This window comes from Apteryx rowi, unplaced genomic scaffold (assembly GCF_003343035.1).
Source record: "Apteryx rowi isolate R43461 unplaced genomic scaffold, aptRow1 scaffold_39, whole genome shotgun sequence".
Classification (NCBI taxonomy): domain Eukaryota; kingdom Metazoa; phylum Chordata; class Aves; order Apterygiformes; family Apterygidae; genus Apteryx; species Apteryx rowi.
Genome location: NW_020450418.1, coordinates 3,996,239 through 4,018,403, shown reverse-complemented (window position 1 = coordinate 4,018,403; position 22,165 = coordinate 3,996,239). Strand labels below are relative to the sequence as shown.

General features: G+C 46.2%; 1 protein-coding gene across 6 annotated transcripts in view; it reads left to right on the top strand.

The window, feature by feature from the left end:
- The window catches only part of NFIA (nuclear factor I A), a 247,455-nt gene that overhangs the window by 222,694 nt on the left and 2,596 nt on the right, over positions 1 to 22,165 (top strand). For all 6 annotated transcript variants that reach the window (XM_026074471.1, XM_026074470.1, XM_026074472.1 and 3 more), the window contains 2 exons: positions 707 to 872; positions 8,153 to 8,244. In XM_026074471.1, coding sequence (XP_025930256.1) covers positions 707 to 872; positions 8,153 to 8,244 — 258 coding nt within the window. The remainder of the gene's footprint in view (positions 1 to 706; positions 873 to 8,152; positions 8,245 to 22,165) is intronic.

Sequence of the window (22,165 nt, the reverse complement as noted above, 5' to 3'; positions counted from 1 at the left end):
AAAGACCACAGTTGTATAGCTAGGTCCGTTCTGCCCGTGACTGAGCACATCCCAAACTAAAGACGTGGAGGGTTTTTTTTCCTAATTTGTAAAATGAAGCAGTTCGAAGTTCAGTAGTTTCTGCATAGAATTTTAATGGCAACTAAACTGTGAGCTTTACTATTGCTAACTTAAAAAGGATGTGGGAGTGCAGTCACTTTAATATACACTCATTCATTTTCCCTGTAATAAGATATCAGAGTGAGTTTTAAGACCACCAAAAATGCTTATTTTTCCTCCTAATGAGCAGTATCTTTAAGAAATTTGCACTCAAGTCCCAGGCACTGATATCCTCAGGACACTATAGAGACATGAAACTGGGAAATGTAAGGGCTCCAAAACACTGCTTAAACTCTCACTGAGCGAAACTTAGYAGCTGCAGGCAATGCAAATAAGAGTAGAATTTAATCCGGAATAATTCTGATCAGTTGCTAATAGGATAAATGTTCTAAAAGTGAGAATTTCCACAGTTTCACAAGGTTCACAGGCTTTGAGACAAAGTCCCTTGAAGTCAGTGGAGAATTGGACACAGCACTTTCTTTGCCACCTTTCTTCTTAAGCAATTTCAGATATATTACATATAGTTTTAAGCTGGACTGTTGTTATCAGAGGTTCCTAATAGCTGATTTTTAGTGTAATTTTTGTCTGTTTGCTTGTTTTTTGGCAGCCCAATGGTAGCAGCCAAGGCAAGGTGCACAATCCATTCCTTCCTACCCCAATGTTGCCACCACCACCTCCGCCACCAATGGCTAGGCCTGTGCCTCTGCCAGTGCCAGACACAAAACCTCCAACCACATCAACAGAAGGAGGGGCCACCTCTCCCACTTCTCCGAGTAAGTATAGCCGCCGCGGGAACCATGGGCTAAGAGCAGCGCGCAACGTGCTGGGGCCACCGTGCATCTTCTGTTCACAGCCAAGAGCACATCCACGGGTGGACTAGCTCTGAGGGGGCAGGAGAGCTCTCTGCTCTCTGCTCTCTGCTCGCACTGACAGAATTCTGAGCTCGTTATATTTACAAAAAAAGGGTTAGCTTAAGGATTCAGTTTTCTTTCCAGTTTTGTTGGCATTTTACATAATCACATATGAGAGAAATCATGGCCAGGAGCTAAGCTAAGACACAGACCTGGGACTTGGAAATCCTCTGTACTGTCATGAGGAGGCAATTTTGTATCTCAAGACAGGCTTTAGAGGTACTACATGGAAATCAGACAGAGGCCCTCACAGAAAAGATTGCTTCTTATACATATTGGGCTAAACTAACAACTCTTTTGAGTTCACTTCTTTTATAGTTCTTTTGGGAGTAAGTCTTGTTAGATTAACCCAGACGTCGTTCCCTATGACTTGGTTCCCGAGCCCTGCATTTGGGCAAGAAGCTATGGTATTTCTTAAGCCCAGGGAGAAAGCTTTAATCCTCTCTCCACCACCCACACGGCTCCCATATGTATTTTGTGTAGCCACAAGTCAAATATACAAATTCCTGCATACACACTTGGGGATACCACTTTGGACTCACTCTGCTGGGAAACAAATGTGATTCAGCTGGGTTTGGTGCTTTAAAAAAGTCTGGATGTTCAGGGAGTTAATTGTGAAATGATTTAATGAAGCTATGCTCAAACTGACATTTCAAAACAAAAGGGAAGCTTTCAATGCTTTAATGGCAACTGTAGGGGACTTGTTCCACAGTGAAGGGAGTCCAAATAACATCCACAAACAAAAATCAATCTAATCGAAAGAGCAAATCCCTTTGTGTGCTTTTCAAGCTTATTATTTAAATGCTATATGCAACCACCGCTTGAGGTACAAGGAGGTATTTGCTATTCAGAACATGTGAAACCTGCATTTTTAAAGCTTCATATATGGTTCAGGTTCCATGGGACATTTGTAAAATCTGGTATTTCTCAGAGTTCTGCATTGCCTTCTGCTATGCAATAGCACATTYTTGCAAACTAAGCAAGTTACTCTGGCTTGCTTAGAAATTAAAATGGGTTTTAGTATGAGACAGTCTGGTAAGATTGTGAACACGATCTTCTAGAATCAGAACTTTTCGAACTGGTCAGCAAAATTTTATTGAACTAAGAAGTTGATTCATTCCCTCCCCTCCACTCCTCTTTCGGAGCTTAGACCAACACTTGTGCTATCAGGAAGTTTTGACACTTTCTGACTGGAGATACCGTCTCTTAAGTCCTATCAATAAGATTCAGTGGTGGAATCTAAAAGGTTAATGTTTACTCATAGTTATCACTGAATACAGTCAGCAATGCCTTACTGTTTCCTTGTCTTCAGAACTGGGATAAATGAAACTAGGTCAATGTAGATTTGTCATTACAGTTGTGACTCAATTTACTGGCAGTGTGTGATGTCTAAAAGAAAAAAAAATACCCTACATCATTTCAGCAGTTATCTTAATACTTAATTTTTGTGATACTGTGATCATGTAAACAAGCTAAATGCGTGTCTGGCCTGACTCTCAGCTGGCATAAAAACTGGCATTTGTCCACCGAAGTTAGCAGAACCGCACCGATCGCGATCAGCGCGGGGCTGGTCACTGCGGCTCAGTGTTCAGCAGACAGCTGCCACGTTAATTGGAAACCCAGGTTTTCTCAAGAGCAGCTAGTTAATGGTATTTAAACAAAAGATTAGGAAAATAATTACTGTGTGTTAATTAGCTAGGTTGATAGCTAAACATATAGTTTTGTACATATTGAGGCATGCATCTTCCTTTTGATAAGGAACAAGGGTGTTGAATAATAGTGAAGTGAATTGTAAACAAGAATATAATTTAGTGTAGGGCCAGATTTACTGRAAAGTAGGTTATAGCAATTATTTCCTAAAGAAAAATATTACATACCTACCTAAGGCAGTGGAAGTGGCTGGCCCTGTAAGGAGAAAAACAAACCCAAGTTCCTAGCCTTTCGGAGAGAGTTTAGTGTGTCAATCAGTACCAACCCTCCATTTGCATCTGTGTTTATTTTTTCTTAATTAAATATTAGCGTACAAATAGCAAGTGCAGATTCACCGGAGTTTCATAAAAGCCACACAAAAAGGTGTTTTCCATGGTTACGAACTGCTCGAGTGCACCAGTTCTGGGAGTGTCGCTGGGTTATGGCTGAGTGCCCTGCGGAGCTTTCGGATATTGGAAAGTCACTTATGCAACAAAGACAGGAGCGACGTTAGATTTTGGCCAGACTCTCTCCTTAGCTGTGGGGAGGAGAACGAAGCCCCCCCAAGGAAATGGAGTACAAGGGGTTGGCATTTGCTCCGTTCTCCTTCCCTTTTTTGGTCTAGTAGAAAGCCCTCTGCAGAAACAAAACGCAGCTACGGCCCTACCAAAAATTGGACTACGGCCCTCCTGAGGGGTGCAGGAGCCAGGAGCAGCTGTTCAATACAGCATGGCCTCTTGGGAACGCGAGCTAAAAATCACAACAAGGTGGTTAATGATTCTCAGAGCAATAGTGAAACTCTCCAGCTGCGACATTAACCAAAACATGCACCTCTACTGCTGTCCAAGGGAGGAAGAGCCCCTGGAGATGCACGCTGGGGATTTGCTGCTACTGGGTGGCCAGGCACGCTCTGGGAGTTGAAAATTTCAGCTGTGGATCCCATCCCTTTGGAGAGCCAACATTTTCCTCAGTACGATGACACAGTGGAGATAGGATTCATGAGATTCGGGAGGGTTCGTTCTTCCTCCATAAAAAGCCTTTTTAATAGAACACATCCTTGATATCAGACGCAGCCCCRAAATGCTTATCTTATCTCTGATCTCTTCTAGATTTTGTTTTGCTGGTAACCCATAACGAACACAGCACAACATTTTCTCAAACTTGACAGTTTCTGGGTTTCATATCTCATTGCCCAAAGAAAACAGCACCTCCACTACGTGCCAGTTGGACTTTATCACTGTCATAACTGAGCAGTAGTTGGAATGGGAGTGTTAGAATCCGTGGCCCTCGTTGCAGCGCAGCGGCTACGGTTTTGCCACCCAGCACACCATGGTTTTAAAGAGCAGGTTTTTTCTTAAAGGTTGTTTTCGAATAACATTTTCACAACTCTGCATGGGGAGAAACTTTGCTATTTCCCCTTGTCAGGCAAGGCTGTAATTGGCTAATGCCCCTTTGCACAAAGGAGCTTTCGTGTTAGACAGCATTTGTGTCAGGATAAGAGGAATGATCTTGTGGCTGTAGTACCGGCTTCGTAATCAGCTTGGATTTCCCCCCCTTTCGCTGCTACGCATTGACAGAGCACCCTCTGGGCAAGCCAGTCCATTCCTCTCCCCGTCCATAAGAAAGAGGGCGATGACTGTATCTTTTAATTTGTTAGAATTTGCAGTTCCCTCCAAGACACTGAGCTGCAGAGAGCTCTCGGGGTAGGAAGTATTGTACTGTGCTGTGTTCCTCCGGTAATTCCCTCCCTAGGACTGCACAGCGCGTGCACTGAGCCCTGGTCCTCTGGCGAGACAGCACAGCTGTTCACATCAGGCACATGTGCCTGCGTTTTTGGTCTGTAAGAGAGACACCTAGCAGTACATTAGATTATCACTGATTCGAATCATCTTTACCAAATGCAAGTTTTTCTTTTTAATGCAGAGCTATCTGGTAGCTGACAGACTCCTATACTTAATAGAAATTATTTCGGACAGTGTATCTTAAATTAACATCCTCCAATTGCGGACAACTTTAAAACACATGACATCCCCCAAACTGTTTGTTTGTCTTGTCTTTCATACAATTTCTTGTCATTTTGGCTACATATCAAAGTTGTCGGTGTGAGCAAATGTTCTTTCCCTGCCAGCTCCTGTTTTGCATGTTCCTGAAGCGAGGCATCATAGCAAATTTGTGGCATCACATTCATTTCTTTGGCTATGGGTTATGGTGCTGCAAACAGCCCACAGTGAATCGCAGTAGCAGAAAGGCTAGGCTGAGCAGGAAGATGTTCCTATTCAAACCCAACAGGCCAGCTATCAACTGGTGTAAACTGGCATAGGTCTATGCAATTCCTGTGGAGCAAAGCTGATACAGATCAGATGAAGATCTGTGTAGACCTGGCTTCTGCTCCCATTCCATGCTTTGGCTTTTCCTTTTCATGAAAGAGAGTTTGAAGGTTCCCACCACAGGCCCAGCTTATGTATGTGCGGTATAACATGACATGACCCAGCTTTAACCAGTGAATGGTTTGCCCCATCCTGATCTCAGGACAGAGCACAGGGATGAGAAGTGGCAGGACTTCCAGGAATCCCACCCCCATGGTGTTATGCACTGTATTTAAATGAGAACACTAGGATACGGCAAGAAGCTGTGTTGGTGATGGTCTAAGTGACACTTATTCCCTTTTCTGAACCAAGTTTCCTACACAGTAATAGGAATCACTATGAATGTGTATTCCAGGTCTACTGAATATTCAGAACCAAAATGGCCACTTATAATCCTCAAACATCTCATGACACTTTACAGCAAAGTGGGACACTAGCTCGAGCCTCTTGGGATACAGACCCCAGTGTAAAGCCTGCTCTGCGTACGTGTTCCCTGCAGGCTTTTTTGTATTCTTCACTTCTTGGCTCTAGCAACGTAGTTATACGCCCTTAAGGAAATACCAAGTTGACATCCGAGTATTTTCAGAAAGTAAGTTAAACATAGTTTGGAGCATTAGAGAARAGAGGTATACATAGTAATTCATCCAGAAAGGTTTGAGGGTACTCTTGTGCAGCTTATACCGTTTTTGAAATGCTTTAGAACCTCTGTTTGAGCAGAGAAGACATTTCAGACAGCGTTCTCATGGATTCACTTTGATTTTCTACCAACTATCATAGTATAAGTAGCTGCCAACAGGGAACTGTAAACAAGATCTTGAGCAGAACTTTACCTGCTCCAGGGGAATAAATGGCCTCTAGATTCATTTTGCTTCCTTAAAAATAGACCAGAAGAACCAAAGAGCATGTCTGATTTTTGAGCTTTAAGTTGATTTTCACCGGTGTAGAAAGAATTTTTATTCCTATATGACATGAGGTTCAGTAGTTAAAACAGTGCAGAAGGATCTTAATACATGACACTAGCAACAAAGATACATCCTTTGCAAATTTGTGATTTCTTTGAATTATTAAATAGCAAATTAACATGGTCAAAAGGCAAGGAGAACATATCGCCAAATCTACTCTGTTCATTCATTCCTTGATTTGCAGATAAGAATAACAACCAGTGTAACTGTTCATACACTAATAGGCATACAGTATTACACTTTGTAAATCATCTTGGGCATATGAAATAGTACACTTTAAAAATTCCTTTTAAGTATTTGTGAAGGAAAGGTGTTCCTTGCTTGTTTGTTTTGCAAGCACTAGCAAAATGTTAGCTTTTTTGAGAGAAAAGCTCATCTTATGTGAAACACCTGTGAAGAAATCTTCCTTAGAAGTGAGGGGTGCCCTGTCTGCCTTCAGATTAGTAAGAAACGAAGGTACGGGGTCCCTGGGGCGGTTTTGGTGGAATGCTCTGTGCAAAAGTAAAGCTGTCTCATCTCATTGTAAGGAACAGGGGCCACGAGAGGAAGTGTTGAGACTCGGGCACAGAGCTCGCAGAGGGACGTGGCTCTGCCTCCCCGTGCGCTGGTGGAACTCCTTGCCAAAGGATTTTGTGGGGATGCAAAAGGCTTGCACGGGTTCAAGGGCAGACGGGGCACTCTCGGATGAGAAATTCCTCGAGGGCTCTTAAAATACAGGAAGTCTCTGAGCTGAAAATAGTCGAAGGCTAGGGAAAGAATAGGAGGAAGTAAGTATGTGACCTGTTTTGACTCTTCTCCCTGCCTCTGCTTACGGTGCCCGTAAGAGAGAGGACAGTGGATGGGGCGGATCATTGGTTTGATTCCGTGCAGCCCTTCAGCACAGTCTCATCCAATGCAACGCCGCTTCACCAAGCGTTCTGCCTGAAGAGAGGCAACAGGCTTTCATCCATACAGACAACTCCGTTTCTTTTTCGACTCTTAATTCACTTTATTTTTTTCTGTAATTTTGAGGCCTGAACATTATATTTAGTCTGACTGGAATTTGGCAAGTAACTTTCCTTTTTACGTTGTTTTTTTGCCTCTTCATTGGATAGTTAGATTGTCTGGGGATTTTGTTCAGCAGAATGCATTCCCATAAATATATTTAAAATAGACAGAGTCACTGTTTGTATTAAGGCATCTATTTAGGTTATTTCAATTTAGATCTGAACATGCAAAAAAATGAACAAAGGAGAAGATTGCATGGGGAATTTTCAAGTGAGAGGAAGACTGAAAATGCATTGAAAGCTTTTGAATTTGGAAGTACGTGGCATTGTGGACAGTTGCAGTGGAGAATACAATGCAACAATAAAATCATTAAAGTACTTCAAGTTTGGAAGTAATCCGGTTCCTTGGCTTGCATTGCATTTAATAGCTTTACATTTATGGGAGCCATTCCAGTTTTTAAAGGCAGCTTCAGCCTTCAGACTGATTGCACTTACCACCCCAGCGAAACTGCAACCCATTAATTTTTTACCGAAAGGATCTTCCTAGTTTGTCAAACACGTCAAGTGAACATTTTAGAGACTGCAGACCACAGCAGTATGAAAACCAAAACTTTAGATTGAGAGCGAACGCTGGATTAGCATGAAATAAGGGTCCGGTTCCGTTAATAAGCACTTTAGTAAATTCGCCGCTAGACGAAACTCCATTAGCGTCGGCGAAGGCGCGCACGCAGGCGCGGGCGGTCGGTCGGGATCGCCCGGCCCGTGCCAGCGCCTCCGGGCCCTGCTCGCGCTCCCGGGGCGGGAAGAGGCCTGCGGCGACCCCCCTCGCAGCCGCAAAGCGGGGCCGCTGCGGCGAGCGCCGTTTGCCCCCCAACGCCCGCCACCGCGGCGCCTCGTTGAGGCGCAGGGAGCCCCCTCGCAGCAGCCCCGTTGCGGCCGCGTTCGCCCTCCCGCCCGTCCGAGCGAAGCCTCTCCCCTGTCCGCAGCCGGACGCGCGCGCGCGCGCGCGCTCCGAAACGTCCGCCCGTCCCCCCTGTTCAAACATCCGCTTACGGTGCCTCCGAGACGGTGTGTTTTTGGTGTTGTTTGTGTGCAATCTCGTGCCGCTTCCTCAACGCATGTGTCCCTTCCCTTCACAGCCTACTCGACACCCAGCACCTCCCCCGCAAACCGGTTCGTCAGTGTTGGACCCCGGGATCCCAGCTTTGTAAATATCCCGCAACAGACTCAGGTGGGCCCGCTTTCGACTTCTCTGCACGCCTGCCGCGCGCCCGGCCCCCGCGCCCGCCGCCCCCCGCACCGTCTGTCTGCCGCGCGCTTGGGGCCCACGGAGCCCTAACCCCGCTTCTGCCGCCGCCGCCGCCGCCGGCTCGCTGCCTAAGCCCTCCTAGCGCGCAGGGTTTCGGTTTTTACCCCCCCCTTCCCTCCCCTCGCCCCGCTGCCGCTGTGTTTGCAAAGCCGGAGCTTCCCGCGGCGCGCGTGTGTGCCGGGCGGCCGGCGCGCGTGGGGGCAGCGCCGGCGGCACCCGGGGAGGCTCGGCCGACGGCTTCCGTGGAAAAAAGGGGGGGGGGGGGAAAAAAGAGCCTCGGATTCCTGCTTGGCCGTTTTTGCATGGYGGGGTTTGAGCAAGCGGGCGATTCGGTAATTGCGAGCACATCTGTTTCCTTACACAAAAAGCAAAAAAAAAAAGAAAAAAAGGGGCCAGTTGAGGCAGGCCCATAAAGCTGGCTTGACTGAATTCATAGACCTGCTATGGTCGAATCAGAAGCTCAAGTAAACATTTGTGTTTCTCTAGGAGAAGGACAAGGTTTAAATGYGCTTTTTCCAAGCTGTATCAAATTCCCAGGGTCGATTAAGAAAATAGTTGTTGGCAGTTTTGTTAGCAGCTAATTTGAGCCAGATGTTGAAAAAATTAAGTCTATGCTTAATATCACGTTATCACGGGGGAGAAGGTATAGAAAAAAAGTGAGTAGAACTAGTGTTTTAGGACAACTGTAGCTTGTAGTTAGAAATAATTGCTTGACTACATCACAATGCTTTTAAAGGTCAACGGCACGAAGTATTTATAATTTGTTTTGAGCTGGCTGTGATGCCTAAGAAAGTAATTAAATAACTAGCAAATAGCGGAGCACTGCTTCTACCTCTTGCAAGCACTTGCAGATCATTTCTGTGCCTCGGAATAACGCGGATACCCATTTGCGGCCGCCACACGCCGCAGCCTAGCACGTGCCTGAGGACAGGCTCCCCGTGACGGCGTCGGCGCCTGCGCTCTCGACGCACCGCTCGGCACCGAAGACGCTCAGTTTGCAGGGCTGCAGCCAGGTGCCCGTGAGCGCAGCGCGTCGCCTCGCTATCGGTTCTTTGTGCACAATTTGTTAGGGGCTTTAGTTTATAGCTCTGTCGACAGCACAGGTTAAACTGCATCGGATCTCAAACCTTCCCGGCATTAAAGAGGGTCACGGAGAGTACAGCGGCAGGACGGAGCGGGGTTTTAACCCGTCAGGCTCTGATTTTTTTGTTTCCCCCCGCGTTAGCGAAAGCCAGCCTGCACCCCACTTCTCACCCCCTTCCCCTTCCTTGAGTCGGTTGGTGTGCGTGACAAGTTTTCATGTGCCTTCACGTTTTAATCATTGCGTTTCTCTTGTGATTTTGGAAACAATTGGAGTACACAGAAATGAGGAAACAGGAATGTTAAGGTATATACTGTTAAAGTCCTTAAGCATTCGGTCTCTTCCTCCATTGCTCAGGAAACTTGAAACCCTTTGGAGAATGCTACATTACCTTTTTCCAGAAGACTTGAAAAACTAGCAGTTGGTAAATTGATTATATAGTAAGTCAGAACAGTATTAAGTCTCCAAAATATTTTAAACTTATTTGCATCTTGCATCCTGTTTTTCCCACATAAGTTTGTTGACTGCAAACTTCAGTGCTCCTTATTTATGATTTAAATCATTTGAAAGTGCTCTAGCCTTACTTTAAGTGCTTCTAGGTAATGCAGTGTAGTGAATAACAATGCTGTACAGTGAAAAACAATACTCAAGCACAGCTTTCAATTAAAGTCAAACATGCTGCTGTGGATAAGGAGGCTGACTTCCAGTCTCCAACTCCAGCTGCATCTCTGTGCTTCTATACATCATTACAACTCCACAACCCACTTGATACTAAATATATAATTTATCAGTAAAACTCACTACTTATTCATGAAACAACTCTGTAGTTGACCATGTTTTAAATCAGAGAAAGCGGGGTAAAAATACGAACTGCAATGATTTGGAATTTACTTAGCGTTCCTCTAAACAAAGACAGGCTTTTGTAATTTTTTTTGCAGGACATTAGTGTATAAATTAGAACAATCACTTAGGATATTTTCAAAATGAAAAAATAAAAACAAGTGGGACTGAGTTATTAAAAGCAGCTGGGGTGGCTGTTTTCCATCAGGATTTTTATAGCACATTCAGCGTCAGGCTAAGATACGGGTCCTGAGGACCATTAGCTGTCAGGCCGTACAGCTCCCTTAGACGGGAGGAAGCGGTGAATACGCAGAGCTTCTGAAAGTCAAGCTACCAGCTTAAATACGAATACGAGAGTTAAGCAACTCTTTACTGCTGACACAACAAAATAAACATGAAGACTGTGTCTGAACACGTCTGCTTTTCCTGAAATTACGGTCCAGGCACAAGTTACAAGAAAACGTTACGGCCTGGTTCCGATTTCCTCGTCCAATTGGTGGGTCCCGCGACTACCGGCATTAGTTATCCATCCCCGTTATTAGCCTCCCAACGCTGCAGAAGTGCGGCTATGCGCAGCGATGTGACAGTGCTGCTGAGCAGAAGTCGCGTTTCCCATACATGGGCATTCACGGGCTTGCACAGAACATTGCAATAAAATCGCAGACAAATAAATGTACGACAGTGCAGCTGGATTTGAGCAAGGATCATTCTGTCCTGGGCTGTTTTTAAAACAGCCAAAAACAGTGCATGCCTTTCTTAATGGGCATTATAAAAATTAGCAATAGACATTTCCATTAGGAGCCTGTTCTAATTTACATCAGATTGCTTCAAATGTAATTCCTTAAAGGAAATATTTTATTTAGAGAAAGGCCCTATTCCCCTGTCAACAAAATCTGTAGGAGGACTACAACGCCACAGCGGGAGACCAGCAAATAAACTGCTCCGAGTCAGCGGTTCTGATTCGGGAACAGCAGCCCCAAAAGGGCTGCAGGACTTGTTCATTTTTAGCAGCTTCAGGACTTTTGAGGTGGTTTGGTTGTACAGGCGCTGCCTTTGCTCCCCCGTGCATCACGGGCTCGCCACGTTATTGTCCTGTCGAGGGGGTTACGTGAATCTAAATTTCTGTTTGCGCTATTGGAAGCGGCGCTTGACTTGGCATCCTCTGTACCTGTTGACAAAAAGGCGCAGGTGTTGTAACCTTTGCTTGATAAATCATTTACTTTTGCCACTTGACTCGCAAGCAATATGAGGGCATCAGCTCTGGAACTGCCTCTTCCATATGCAGATCAGAAATACAGTATGCCCGGGGTGCACGGTCTATAGTTTCACAAGCAAGCTGGTCTAGATACCTCCTGACTAAGTAATAGATATGCCTCTCGTATTGCCAAGGACTTGTAATAAGGAGAGCGGTAGAGGAAGGGGAAAGTACCATCACGCTAATGAGGGACTTGCCTATCAGTGGCAGCAGCGCTAATAAAGATTAAAGAGCGCTGAGTTTGGGGGGATTTTTTCCTAACCGAGAGGAAAAAAAAAAAATGTTGAAACACAGGATGTGCGCACACACGCACACACACGGTTATTTGCAGCTGGTAACACCGCACTGGCAGCCTGTTCCTTGTGACCGGAGTTGCCGCTGCCGTTGGCTCTGTTGCACCGTGTTTGCCGAGCTCTAGTGCCCTCCTTTTTTTGCTCTATAGTACAAAATGCTTTTAGGAACCGTAAGTAGTAAGCGTGCCACAGCTCCGCTTCCACGCAACGCTGTTTGCTAGCCTGAGTCCTCTTTGCCACCTCCTTACTCTACGCCTTCCTGGAGACTGTACTGCGGATGCTAAAAGCAGTTCCCGAGCAACACCTGCCGGCTCCGTCCCATCGCTCCTACCTGCCGGGTGCCGGTGCCCCCCGCCGCAGGCACCCAGGCAGGGAATCACCTGGTGTAGCTCCCATGAGAAGCTACATGGTTTTCTTCTCTGATTAAGAGAGAAAGTGCATCTTATGCCCTCTTGACCAGCTGCTTCAGGAAAAATCTGGTTAATTTAAAAATCCTTTTCCAAAATTACTGTGCTTCATAGCAGATCCATCTCAGTTAGCTTCTAAACCTTTCTAAGAACAGAAACAAATATTTATTCCCTTACTTTCCTCTTAGAAAAAGAAGGTTTTGTTCTAGAAGAACAGAAGCAGAACTTCCTACTTGTGGCTTTGCACCACCCAAAAGTTAGAGCCAGATCAAGATAGCAAGCCAAGTCCTTTCTCACTTCCCCGACGGGACCCCAAAGCCACCCAGCCACAGCGTTGCTGGAGGTAGCGCTAACCCTTCATAACGCACAACAGTTCAAACGAAAGGCTCATAACTTTATCTAGCGCACCACAATAAAGCGTAAGTGGAATATCTAACATAGCCTTTACCTGCTAAGACCCCCCCGCCCCCACATCAAACAACCTTATCTAGGCAGGAAAACTACCCGAATGAAAAACAGTAAGCTCAGAAGCACAGACTTGCTCTTGCTAGCAGCCTTATAGAGACCGAGTACAAAAATGCGTGCTGGAGAACGTGTCTGTAACGGAGCAGTGCTGCACTGCGGCGAGTTAGGGGGAAAATTGCTCAAGTTTAGCAAAGGGGAGAGCGTGATTGGAGTCTAAGGAAATTGCTGACTTCCTTAGCTCTGCTGCTGCTGCTCTCTGCCTCTCCTGAAGTACACAGAGGTACCTTTGTAGCTTCTTCTTTTAAGCTTTTATTTATCTCTAAAAAGCCACCTCATGCCTCAGGTGCATCTAATCAAATCTAATTGTACAATTACTTTCTTGTCCAGAAAGAAGGGGAAAACTATTCCCCTTCCCCGCAACCCTTTCCGAAAACAGACTGCAACCTGCAATTTTTCACTGGCAGCGCTTTAAAACAAAGGGCACGGGAGGAAAAATGAGCTTTATGCCGTGTCCTGTAGGTTAGCAGATGTGAGCTCTGTCAGACGAGAGAGGGAGGCAAATTCCAGAGTAGATGGTGCTTCTGTGATAACAGCCAGTCGTGGCTTCCTCGAGGCTCCGTTCAAAGCAGCGCGGGGCAGGCGACGGCCCTCGCCTCGGCTGGAGGCGGCTCAGGCGGGGGCGGCAGGGAAGCGGTCTCGCAGGTAGCGAGGCCCCAGACCGTGCAGAAGTCGTAGATCAAAGTCAGCACCTCGACTGGGAAGCCGATGCGGTCGCTCCGGAGCGGCCGCTCCTGCCGCTGCAGCGGCTTCGCTCCTTTGTGCCCAGGTTCCGTTGCCACCCTATGGAAGAAAGAAACCAGTGCACACGTTTGGCTTTTGGCAAACGAAACACAGGCCTTTCTTGCTGCGGATTTCCCATTTTTGTTCCCCTCTGAGTCCCCGCCGCGGCGTCCCGCCCTTTGCACCGTCAGAAAGGGACGCGGAGCTGCCAGGYTCACGCACGGCTCGTTTTGATGAGCCTCATTAATGAGTACCACAAGCTGCCTGTCCTCTTCTGCCTTTGCACCCTTCTCTTTCTGCCGTTCCCCAGAGCCCGGGCACTGCTCCGTGCAGGAAGGGTGAGCTCAGGCCCCAGCTCAGGATTTTGCGGTATTGCAGCAGTGTGCTAACAGCTGAGCCATGGTTTCACTGCACGGGACAGTCCGTGTTCAGAAACGCATAACGGGCGCATGGGGATTTCACACTGCAGTGGTCGCGTGGAGAACGTGAGAGGTTCCAGGAACGGGATCAGGTCTTTTATTTTGGGGGTTCTGAGCAGAACTATTTATAAGCCAGGCCAGTGCTACTTGTCGCTTGGGTGACTCTTCCTCCCCAGGACAAGAATACTTATCCTGAAGGCTGAATGTACCTGTTATGTTTGAACATAAATGAAGATGAAGAACACTAATTTAGGAGCGTTGTTCAAACCAGTTCAGTTCCCTCAGAACTACCTATTCCATAAAGTAACTTTAACCAGGCCAGCACACAGAGGTTTGGAAGAACCTTATTTTAAACTGCAACCCGCTTTTAAAGCAGAGACTTGACTGCCCCTTTTCCTATTTCTGCCCATAGCAGCAAGCACAGCGGTGGCAGGTTCAGAACATGGTTTGAATGTTGGAGTAACTTCTCTCCTGGGTAAAGAACGGAAGTTTGCAGAGACTAGATCTAAGCACATCTTTGGGGGTGCAACTGCTTCTCTCCCCAGAGCTCCTGAAGTTACAAGGACCACTCTTCTCCCAAAGCTGGCAGGGACCTGTGGACTTTCCTAGGTCAGCAATGGGAAGCAAGGGTTGTTCTCCAACACTCCAAGCAAAGTTACGCAGTGCTCAAATTGCCATCTTAATTTTGGATTGTTCCTGGGCATATGTGGGCCCTATATCCTCGTACATCTGTGTATCATTTTCCTGCTAGAAATTTATGATACACATACGAAATGAGAGACCTGAAATGGAAGTCAGAGACAGAACCATTACAATGAATGCTTGAGTGTGTGAAAAGAGAAATTCGTATATATGACCACTTAATTTAAAATAATTGCCTGGGCTGAAAGGCACTGAAGGCGGATGGGCTCTTGTAGGCTTGAGAGACAAGATTTTGAGCCCTATCATGACCACTGAAAGTTATGACTCCTGAGCAAAAAGTGTCCTGCTGCAGGACCAGTGGTGCTAAGCTACTAATATGTGACCTGAATGTCAGTGTTGTCTTTCACCTTCTGCCCAGGAAGTAGCTGTACAGATCTGATCTTGAGGGTGACCTGGAGATGGCTCTAAAAACATAGTGTAGGTCTATACATGCACACAGAAAATGTAGTGTCAATCCGTATGGACAACCAGCAGGTCTCAGAACCTGAGAAGTGGGAAGGTTTCAGATTCTGCCTTTGCTTTGTCCATATTATACTCACTCATCTTGTGTTGAGATTAGTCAAGGAAATGTTGTCTGAATCCTTCACTGACCATGGTTCTACCATGATGGGAGCAAAGAGCACACACGCAGTTGCATGGTCTTGATGTATCCCTGATTACATGATTGCTCCGTAGCCCCGAGTCCCCAGTGCCACAGGAGTGTAAACGTGCTGCTCTGATCCCAGCTGCTGCTGACAGCCCAGAGCAYGCTCCACAGAGAGCGGATACAAAGGTGACCAGGAATTAGGGTCACTCCTAACTCCCATTCCCTTCCCCTTCTGTTCAGTTCAGTGCACGCAGCCCGTTTAATTGAGCTTTTGCACAGAGGGGCACTGTGCGGTTTTACTGTCAGATCAGTTCTCAAAAAGCCGCAGAGATCAGTATACCTGAAGAAGAAAGCACAAATTGCCCTGTAACAATGAAGGGTCATAGAAGACTTGTCAGTACCATCATGTGGCCTTATCTTCAAAGTGGGTTTAAGCCAAATCAGTCCAGAAATGCCTGGGTTACTCCCTAGTAGGGGGGAATCCTTTTTTCCCATGCTTTTTCTTCCTCATCCTTGCAGGCTTCAGTGGGCAGTTCAGACTCTTTTTGGAAACTAACACTACGCATCCTATTTCCAATAGATATAACATGCGATTATTTACAATGGACATGGACGAATTTCCCAAACTAAGCAATTAAACTTATTGCATTTTTCCCCTCCTTACAATAAACAGGAAGCCTGTTTGCAAGGCCCCCTTTCTGTGGTTTTTATGGCCATTACTTATGCTCCACAGTAGGGGAGAAGAAAGAGAAGAAGTAAGTGTGGGCCTGGTGGGAAGAGTTGGCAAATGCAGAAATATGATGAATGAGCTGGAGAGATTTAATTTCTTACTAAATTCTCTACAAGCTGTGTAACCTTTCTTTAGCTAAACAATTACTCTAAAAGGCAATGATTTTCTGCGTTTTCATTGAAAAGTCTTCATAATAACAATGGCCTATGTTCTCCTTCTTGAAGAACCTCTGCCAAAAAACAGTTTTCTTTTTTCCATTCAGCAGGAAACTTTCCTTTAGTTTTATTTTTTCAATCTCATATTCCCCATTAACATGGATTTACAAGGCCTACCACTTACTGCATAGAGCTGGGAAGAAGCTTCCCCTCGGGCGAAATCGTTTTGGTCCGTCTCCTTTACAGGGATTCTTGCATCTTCCTCTGAAGGAAGAGACTCCAGCCAGTGTCAGAGACAAAACCAGACCAAATTGACCATTTAGTCTGATGAAACCTGACAGTTCCCATGCTCACAGGTACAGAGTACCCAGAAAGGGACTCCCAAATTTGTTATAACTTGTTTTTAGGTGGAAAAGCAGCGGCTTTTGCTGTGAAGGGGGCAGTTGAGAGGCGGAGTAGTTGTTGAYTTAAGTGTGGCAGGGGAGAGAGTCGTCCAGTCTTTTGGACTTGAACTGAGGACGCTCAAATGGGGACCAAACCAGGTCCTGCACCTTGTGACTGTGTCCCCAGCCACACTGCTGACATGGTTAACTCGAACGGGGTGCTGATCCCCGCCGAATCGCGGCGTCCTGTGACTGACTGAAGTATTAGAAGGACTTTGCAAACGCAACATGGGCAGGACAGGTGTCCTGCTGCAGAGTTACAGATGTCTTCAGAAACACACACTCACACAGATCAAACATAGAGGTATAATGCAAGATTATAGTTATGCACCTCTTACCGCGTTTACTTGACTTAGGCGGTTTCCTGGCCACCCCGCGCCCGCCCCCGCCTCCGTTGCAGATAATGCTGTATTGGATTAGTCTGCCTCGCTGCTGCATCAGGTCCCCGATCGATTTATTGACTCTGTCAGAGTGGCTAGTACAGTAATTGTTACAAGAGCAGAATGGAAAGCAAGAATGTGTTCACATAAAATATAAAAATGACGTTTTGTTCTTTCTTTCCTCTCTTGCCCTATAGATCTTTATGTGTTTACACAGTGGAGAGCACTTTACTTAAGTTAATCAGCTCCTTCTACATTATTAATTGCGACAGTTAGGGTGCTACATGGCGGCAAACGTATTATTGAAAACATTGATCTCGTGCTCATGGTGTGGACCTGAGTACGTTTTGTATTCCTTCCCTTCTTCTGCAACTGCTTTAGGGTCCTATCAAATCACATTTCCTTGACTGACAATACACCATCAATACCATTGATTTTGGAGAGGGGCAGAGAGACGCACATGGGAAAGGAGGGAGTGAGCAGGTCTTCAGCATATTCTCTAGGCTTGGAAAGGGTCATCAGAAGTGTGTAATCACAACAATTATATGCGTAGCCTGATTTCGATATTTTGTAAAGCGTAAGAATTTAAGATCTGAAGTTTCATAACCTTGGAGATTTGCAGAGAAGGCATGATAAGACCTTTTAAAATGCATGTAGAATGTGTACCCTTAAAAAAAAGTCATACTGACTTTTTACAAGGGTTTTGGAACTGCCTTTGAAAGACATTTCATGAAAGTTCAGCTTTTGCAGCTGATACCTATATGAGCTCTATAAATTCCACACAGCCTGACAAAATCCAGTAGGTGTCACATGTGACCTGGATGGAAAAGGTCAGCAGTTGAATTTATGGCTTTTGCATTTACTGGAACATTAAGATTTTTGCCAACTACCATATATACTTTTTAACAATTCTGCAATCAAAGGATTAGGACCACAATGTACCATGAAGGTCAAAAATTAAAGGCCACAATCCCTACATGCTTCCCAATAGATAGGCATTAAGCTGCCTCTGTTCTAAGAGTCATCTTTGCTTAATGGCCTTAACACAGAGGTCAAGGAATAAATAAGCTGCAGAGGTGAACACCTTACAAAATAGACTCTCTCGCTCTGAAATTAATACTAAACTGCATAGGGATGGACCAAAAGATGAGAGGCCATTTCGTAGCGTAGAAGGACTCTTCAGTGTGCGATAGATTTCACGTTCCCAAGACAGTGAGCGTCACCTCTCCTAGTGCTGGATTATCCTAGAAAAATGGAAATTACCTACAGGAGAAAGATCTGTGCTTCAAAAGAAGTAATACAGCAAAATGACTGCAATTTTGTTAAATCAAGGCCTGTTTATATTTTAAATTTAACAAAGATGTCTGCTCTTAGTTAGGATTACTAACGCCATGCCAAGATTTAGCTTGCAAACTTTACCTGGTTTTAGCATGATTAGCTCAAAACAGCAAAGGTTGTCTTCTTGTCTTGTTTTAAGCAGTTGTTTTTATAGCAAAAAAACTTTAACTCCCATCTCCCCCCCCCCAAATTCAATTTGAACAGAGTTATAGCTGGAAATGTTTAATCCAAAAAAAAAACAACTTGTTTTTTATTCTAATATTAAGAAATCAAGAGGCTAAACTTGAACGTGTTTTGTAGGCTCAAATGTGTAGCCTTTGGTTACTTTGGTTATTAATACTCAATTTTGAAAACAGTACTGACACTATAATCATAATCTTTTCAGGCACATTCACTTGCATGAACAAACTCTTACATCTTCTATACAAATACTGGTTATTACACACTAAGAGATGTAGCTAAATGCTTTTCAGAAGCCAATGAAATGTGATCTTAATTATGAGATACGAGTAATGAAAATCATTACCAATAAAATGCAGCCACCTCTGGGGCTGAACACAGTAATTCCTGCATTGCTTGAAGCAGCTTTATACAACTTTGTATAGCTTTTTGTGTTTTTGCTATAACTACAGTTTTGCAAACATGACAATAGAAAACGTATCTTTTTTTTACAGAAGGATAAAGTTAGATACCAAATTTGCATGTGAGGTTGGACTTTTTTCTTCCTTGCCTGTGCTAAACAATGCAACTTGAGGTTTTGCAGGAACATTTAATGTTCCTGGTTTGGCTTATTTATTTATTTATTTATGAAGCACTTTCTGTAGGCTTTTGGGTTAAAGATCGCTTTTGTAAATCCATGGCATTGGACCCGACTGTACATTCATTAAAGTCAATGAGAGCAGGAGATGGCAGATTTGTTATTGGCAGGAGTTTGTTTCAGAAATACAATAATCTTTTTGTTTAATTGGGCTCGTATTTTGCTTATAGCTTTGTAAAATATAATAAATTCAGTCTTTTTCAAATGAGCGAAGATAAGGGTTAAAATGCACGTTTTCTTCATGGGGAGGGCTTGCAGTGCAGTAATCATGCATCTCTAAAAATTTTATTTTGCAGCTGCATGCATGATCTCTCAGTGATTCCAAAGTGATTTTTCCTGATGTAGAGACAGGTTTAGTTTTTGTTTTTTTCCAATTCACCAGTCTTGTAAGCTAAATCTGTAAAGTATCCATGAGCTTACGTCCTGGCTGCTTCGTTCCCAGTAACGACGACTCCACAGGCTCCACTCTTTGTGTTTGTAACAGTAGTAACAAGGGCAGAATTCGTCCCGGTAATTGTAACTGCTTTAACAAGTCTGTTGATGTTGCATGAGTCAAAATAGAATTCAGATTCTTCCCCTGTAATGGTTGGAGGCTTTTCAGGAATATGAGGAGTAAAAGTAGTAACATTAAAAAAAAAAAAAAGAAGAAGGTGGTGGTGGTGGGGGGAGAGCGCTAAGTCTCCGTACAATGGAGCCGCTTACTTGCCGAGCACAAAGGGCCACTTCTATACACTCTATTTTCAGAGAAAAGCCTCACATTCAGTGACTCATAAAAGCGAAGAGGCACCTTTTGATTTTAAGTTCAAGGTTTACGTTAGCAATTTTGTCTGTTTTCTCTGTTACCATTAATTAAATTGAGATCGTTTAATGAGTATTACGGAATTTGATCATTAGTCGGAGCTCGTCCTGCCTGCCCGTATACGGCACAGATCGGATGAAGCAGAAATAACGAAATCGTTTGATTTCGTCTCCCCTAATGACTGTACGCCGCAGCGGGGCTTTCCCGGGCGGCCGGCGATAGGCGCGGGAACGGCGCCGCTCTACACCGGCACCCACCTCCCTTCAGCCCAGCCTGCCCAGCGCGCGCGGAGGCGGGCGAAGAAGGGCTGCGGGTGCTTTTCTGGTGTTTCCCGAGCCGGCTCGCTGCGCGGGCTGCCGCGGCCTGTCCCCGTCCCGGSCACCGAGGCCCCATGCCAGCCCGCTCGCTGCGGCGTAACGGGAGACGTCCCAGGCGGGCGCGCGGGAGGATGGTTTTGTTCACTCAATGCCSTCTCCCTTCCYTTCTTTTTTTTTTTWAAAAAARGGGGAGATTTGGGAAGGGGGGTTCATTCCTGAATTGCTTCTTTATTCCTCCAGCTCAGCGTCTATTTTGTTTGTAAATAAAACTTAATTTTAAGGTCAGCGTGGCAAAAACACTGGTCCCTGCCAGTGTCTGGCCGTGTTAATTTGGAGAGCAGCTGTGATCTCCTTGCCCAGCGCACCTAGGACCTGCCCAAATCCTGATCCTCCTCCCTTTCTGAGATGCCTAAAACCCAGCCTTTCTCTGCCCATTTCTGCAAGCGTGGTGGTATTGAGGCCCCTGGTGCTGGGGGGTCCCATCGCGCCCATCAGCCTCGCAGCTCCCCCGTGCCACTGCTCCGTCTGTCCATCCGTCCCGTCGCCGGTCTGTCCCTCCCCGCTTCCCTGCTCCAGCAGGGTCTCCCGCCCCACTGCTCCCTCGGCTGCTTCACCCGCAAACGCCAGCCAAAAAACAGCTGAAAACCACCTTTTGTGCCCCAAACAGTCCAAAGCAGAGAGTCTCTGCAGCAGCTTTCAGGCAGAGTAGCCGGCGGCCCCCAGACACCTCCCCGGGTCCCCAGCGCAATCCCGTTTCCCATGACTGCTCCCGCRGAGGCACACAGGCACACCGGGCTGCGTGTGTGCGTGCGGCTGTGCGTGTGCTGGGGGGTGTGTGTGTGTGTGTGTGCATGTGTGTGTTCAGGCTGTCTAGCTGCAAACGTAACTTGGGAGGCCCCRAGCGGGGCTCGCTTTCCTTTCTCTTTTTGGATGACTTTCTCCGGATTGTCTCGAGCAATAAAAGTAAAGAAATTTGCCGCAAATGGCGGCTCTGAGGAGATTGTTTTCGCAGCCCTCGTGGCAGGCAAAACTCCCGAGGCTTCGTGCGAGCTTTGCTGGCCCGAGGGCCGCGGGAGCTGGCTGAGAGTGAATAAAACTGTAAGTACAGCGGAGGGGACTTGCGAGCAGGGAGCTCTGCAAAAGCAACAAAACCAGGGAGCACAATGAAGAATAGAGCGGGTTACGCCGCGGTGAAAGTATGTACTGGTTGTTATAACACCATGCCTCCGGAATAAATTATGCCCCTTTAAAAAGTAATACTTTAACTGTAGAGCTATATAGAGACAATTAAGACGATATTGTTCTCCTGCTTTCCCTCTCCCCCCCCCTTTCCTCCCGCGCTCTGCAGCAGCTCTGTGGAAACTTTTAATGCTGCAGCTCGGGGCTCGGGGCTCCGGCGCTGCGATGCCTGAGAAAGCACTGCAGGCTCTGGCGGCGGCGCATTCCTCCGGCGGGCCCTGGAAACAGGACCAGACCGCATGGAAATGAGGGTTCCCTCCCTCCCTGCCCGCCGCCAGCGCCGCCTTCCCCTTAAACCTGAACTTGAACTCGCCGGCGGCTGCCGCGGCGCGGGGCTCCGGGGGGACCGGGATGGACCCCCCCCCTCCCGGCCCCAGCAAGGCGAGGGGCGCCGGAGCGGGGAAAAAGCACGCGGGCTGTGGTTTCGGGAACCAGCCCACCAGGGTTTGCCGGCTGCTAGCTGCTCCTAGCGAAAGGCGGCCGAGTCGCCCTGTGTCCATCCCAGTGCTTTGCCGCGAATGCATTAGGGGGTCCGAACAGGGACACACGCCTTCTTCCAYAGGGGGAAAGAAATAGGTGAGATTTAACGTAGGAAGTATTAAACTGCTGGGCTTTTTGGTAAATTACAGCTGTGCTTCTAGAGGAATAAAGTCTGGGGCAGGCTGAAAGGTGAGGCACGAAGAGGGCAGATTTGCAAAGCTCCGGGCCGCGTATTTCCCTGGGAGTTGCAGCAGCACACGTGAAGCGCAGGGCGCCTTTTGGAGACTTTTCTCTCTCTCTTTTTTTTTTTTTTTTTT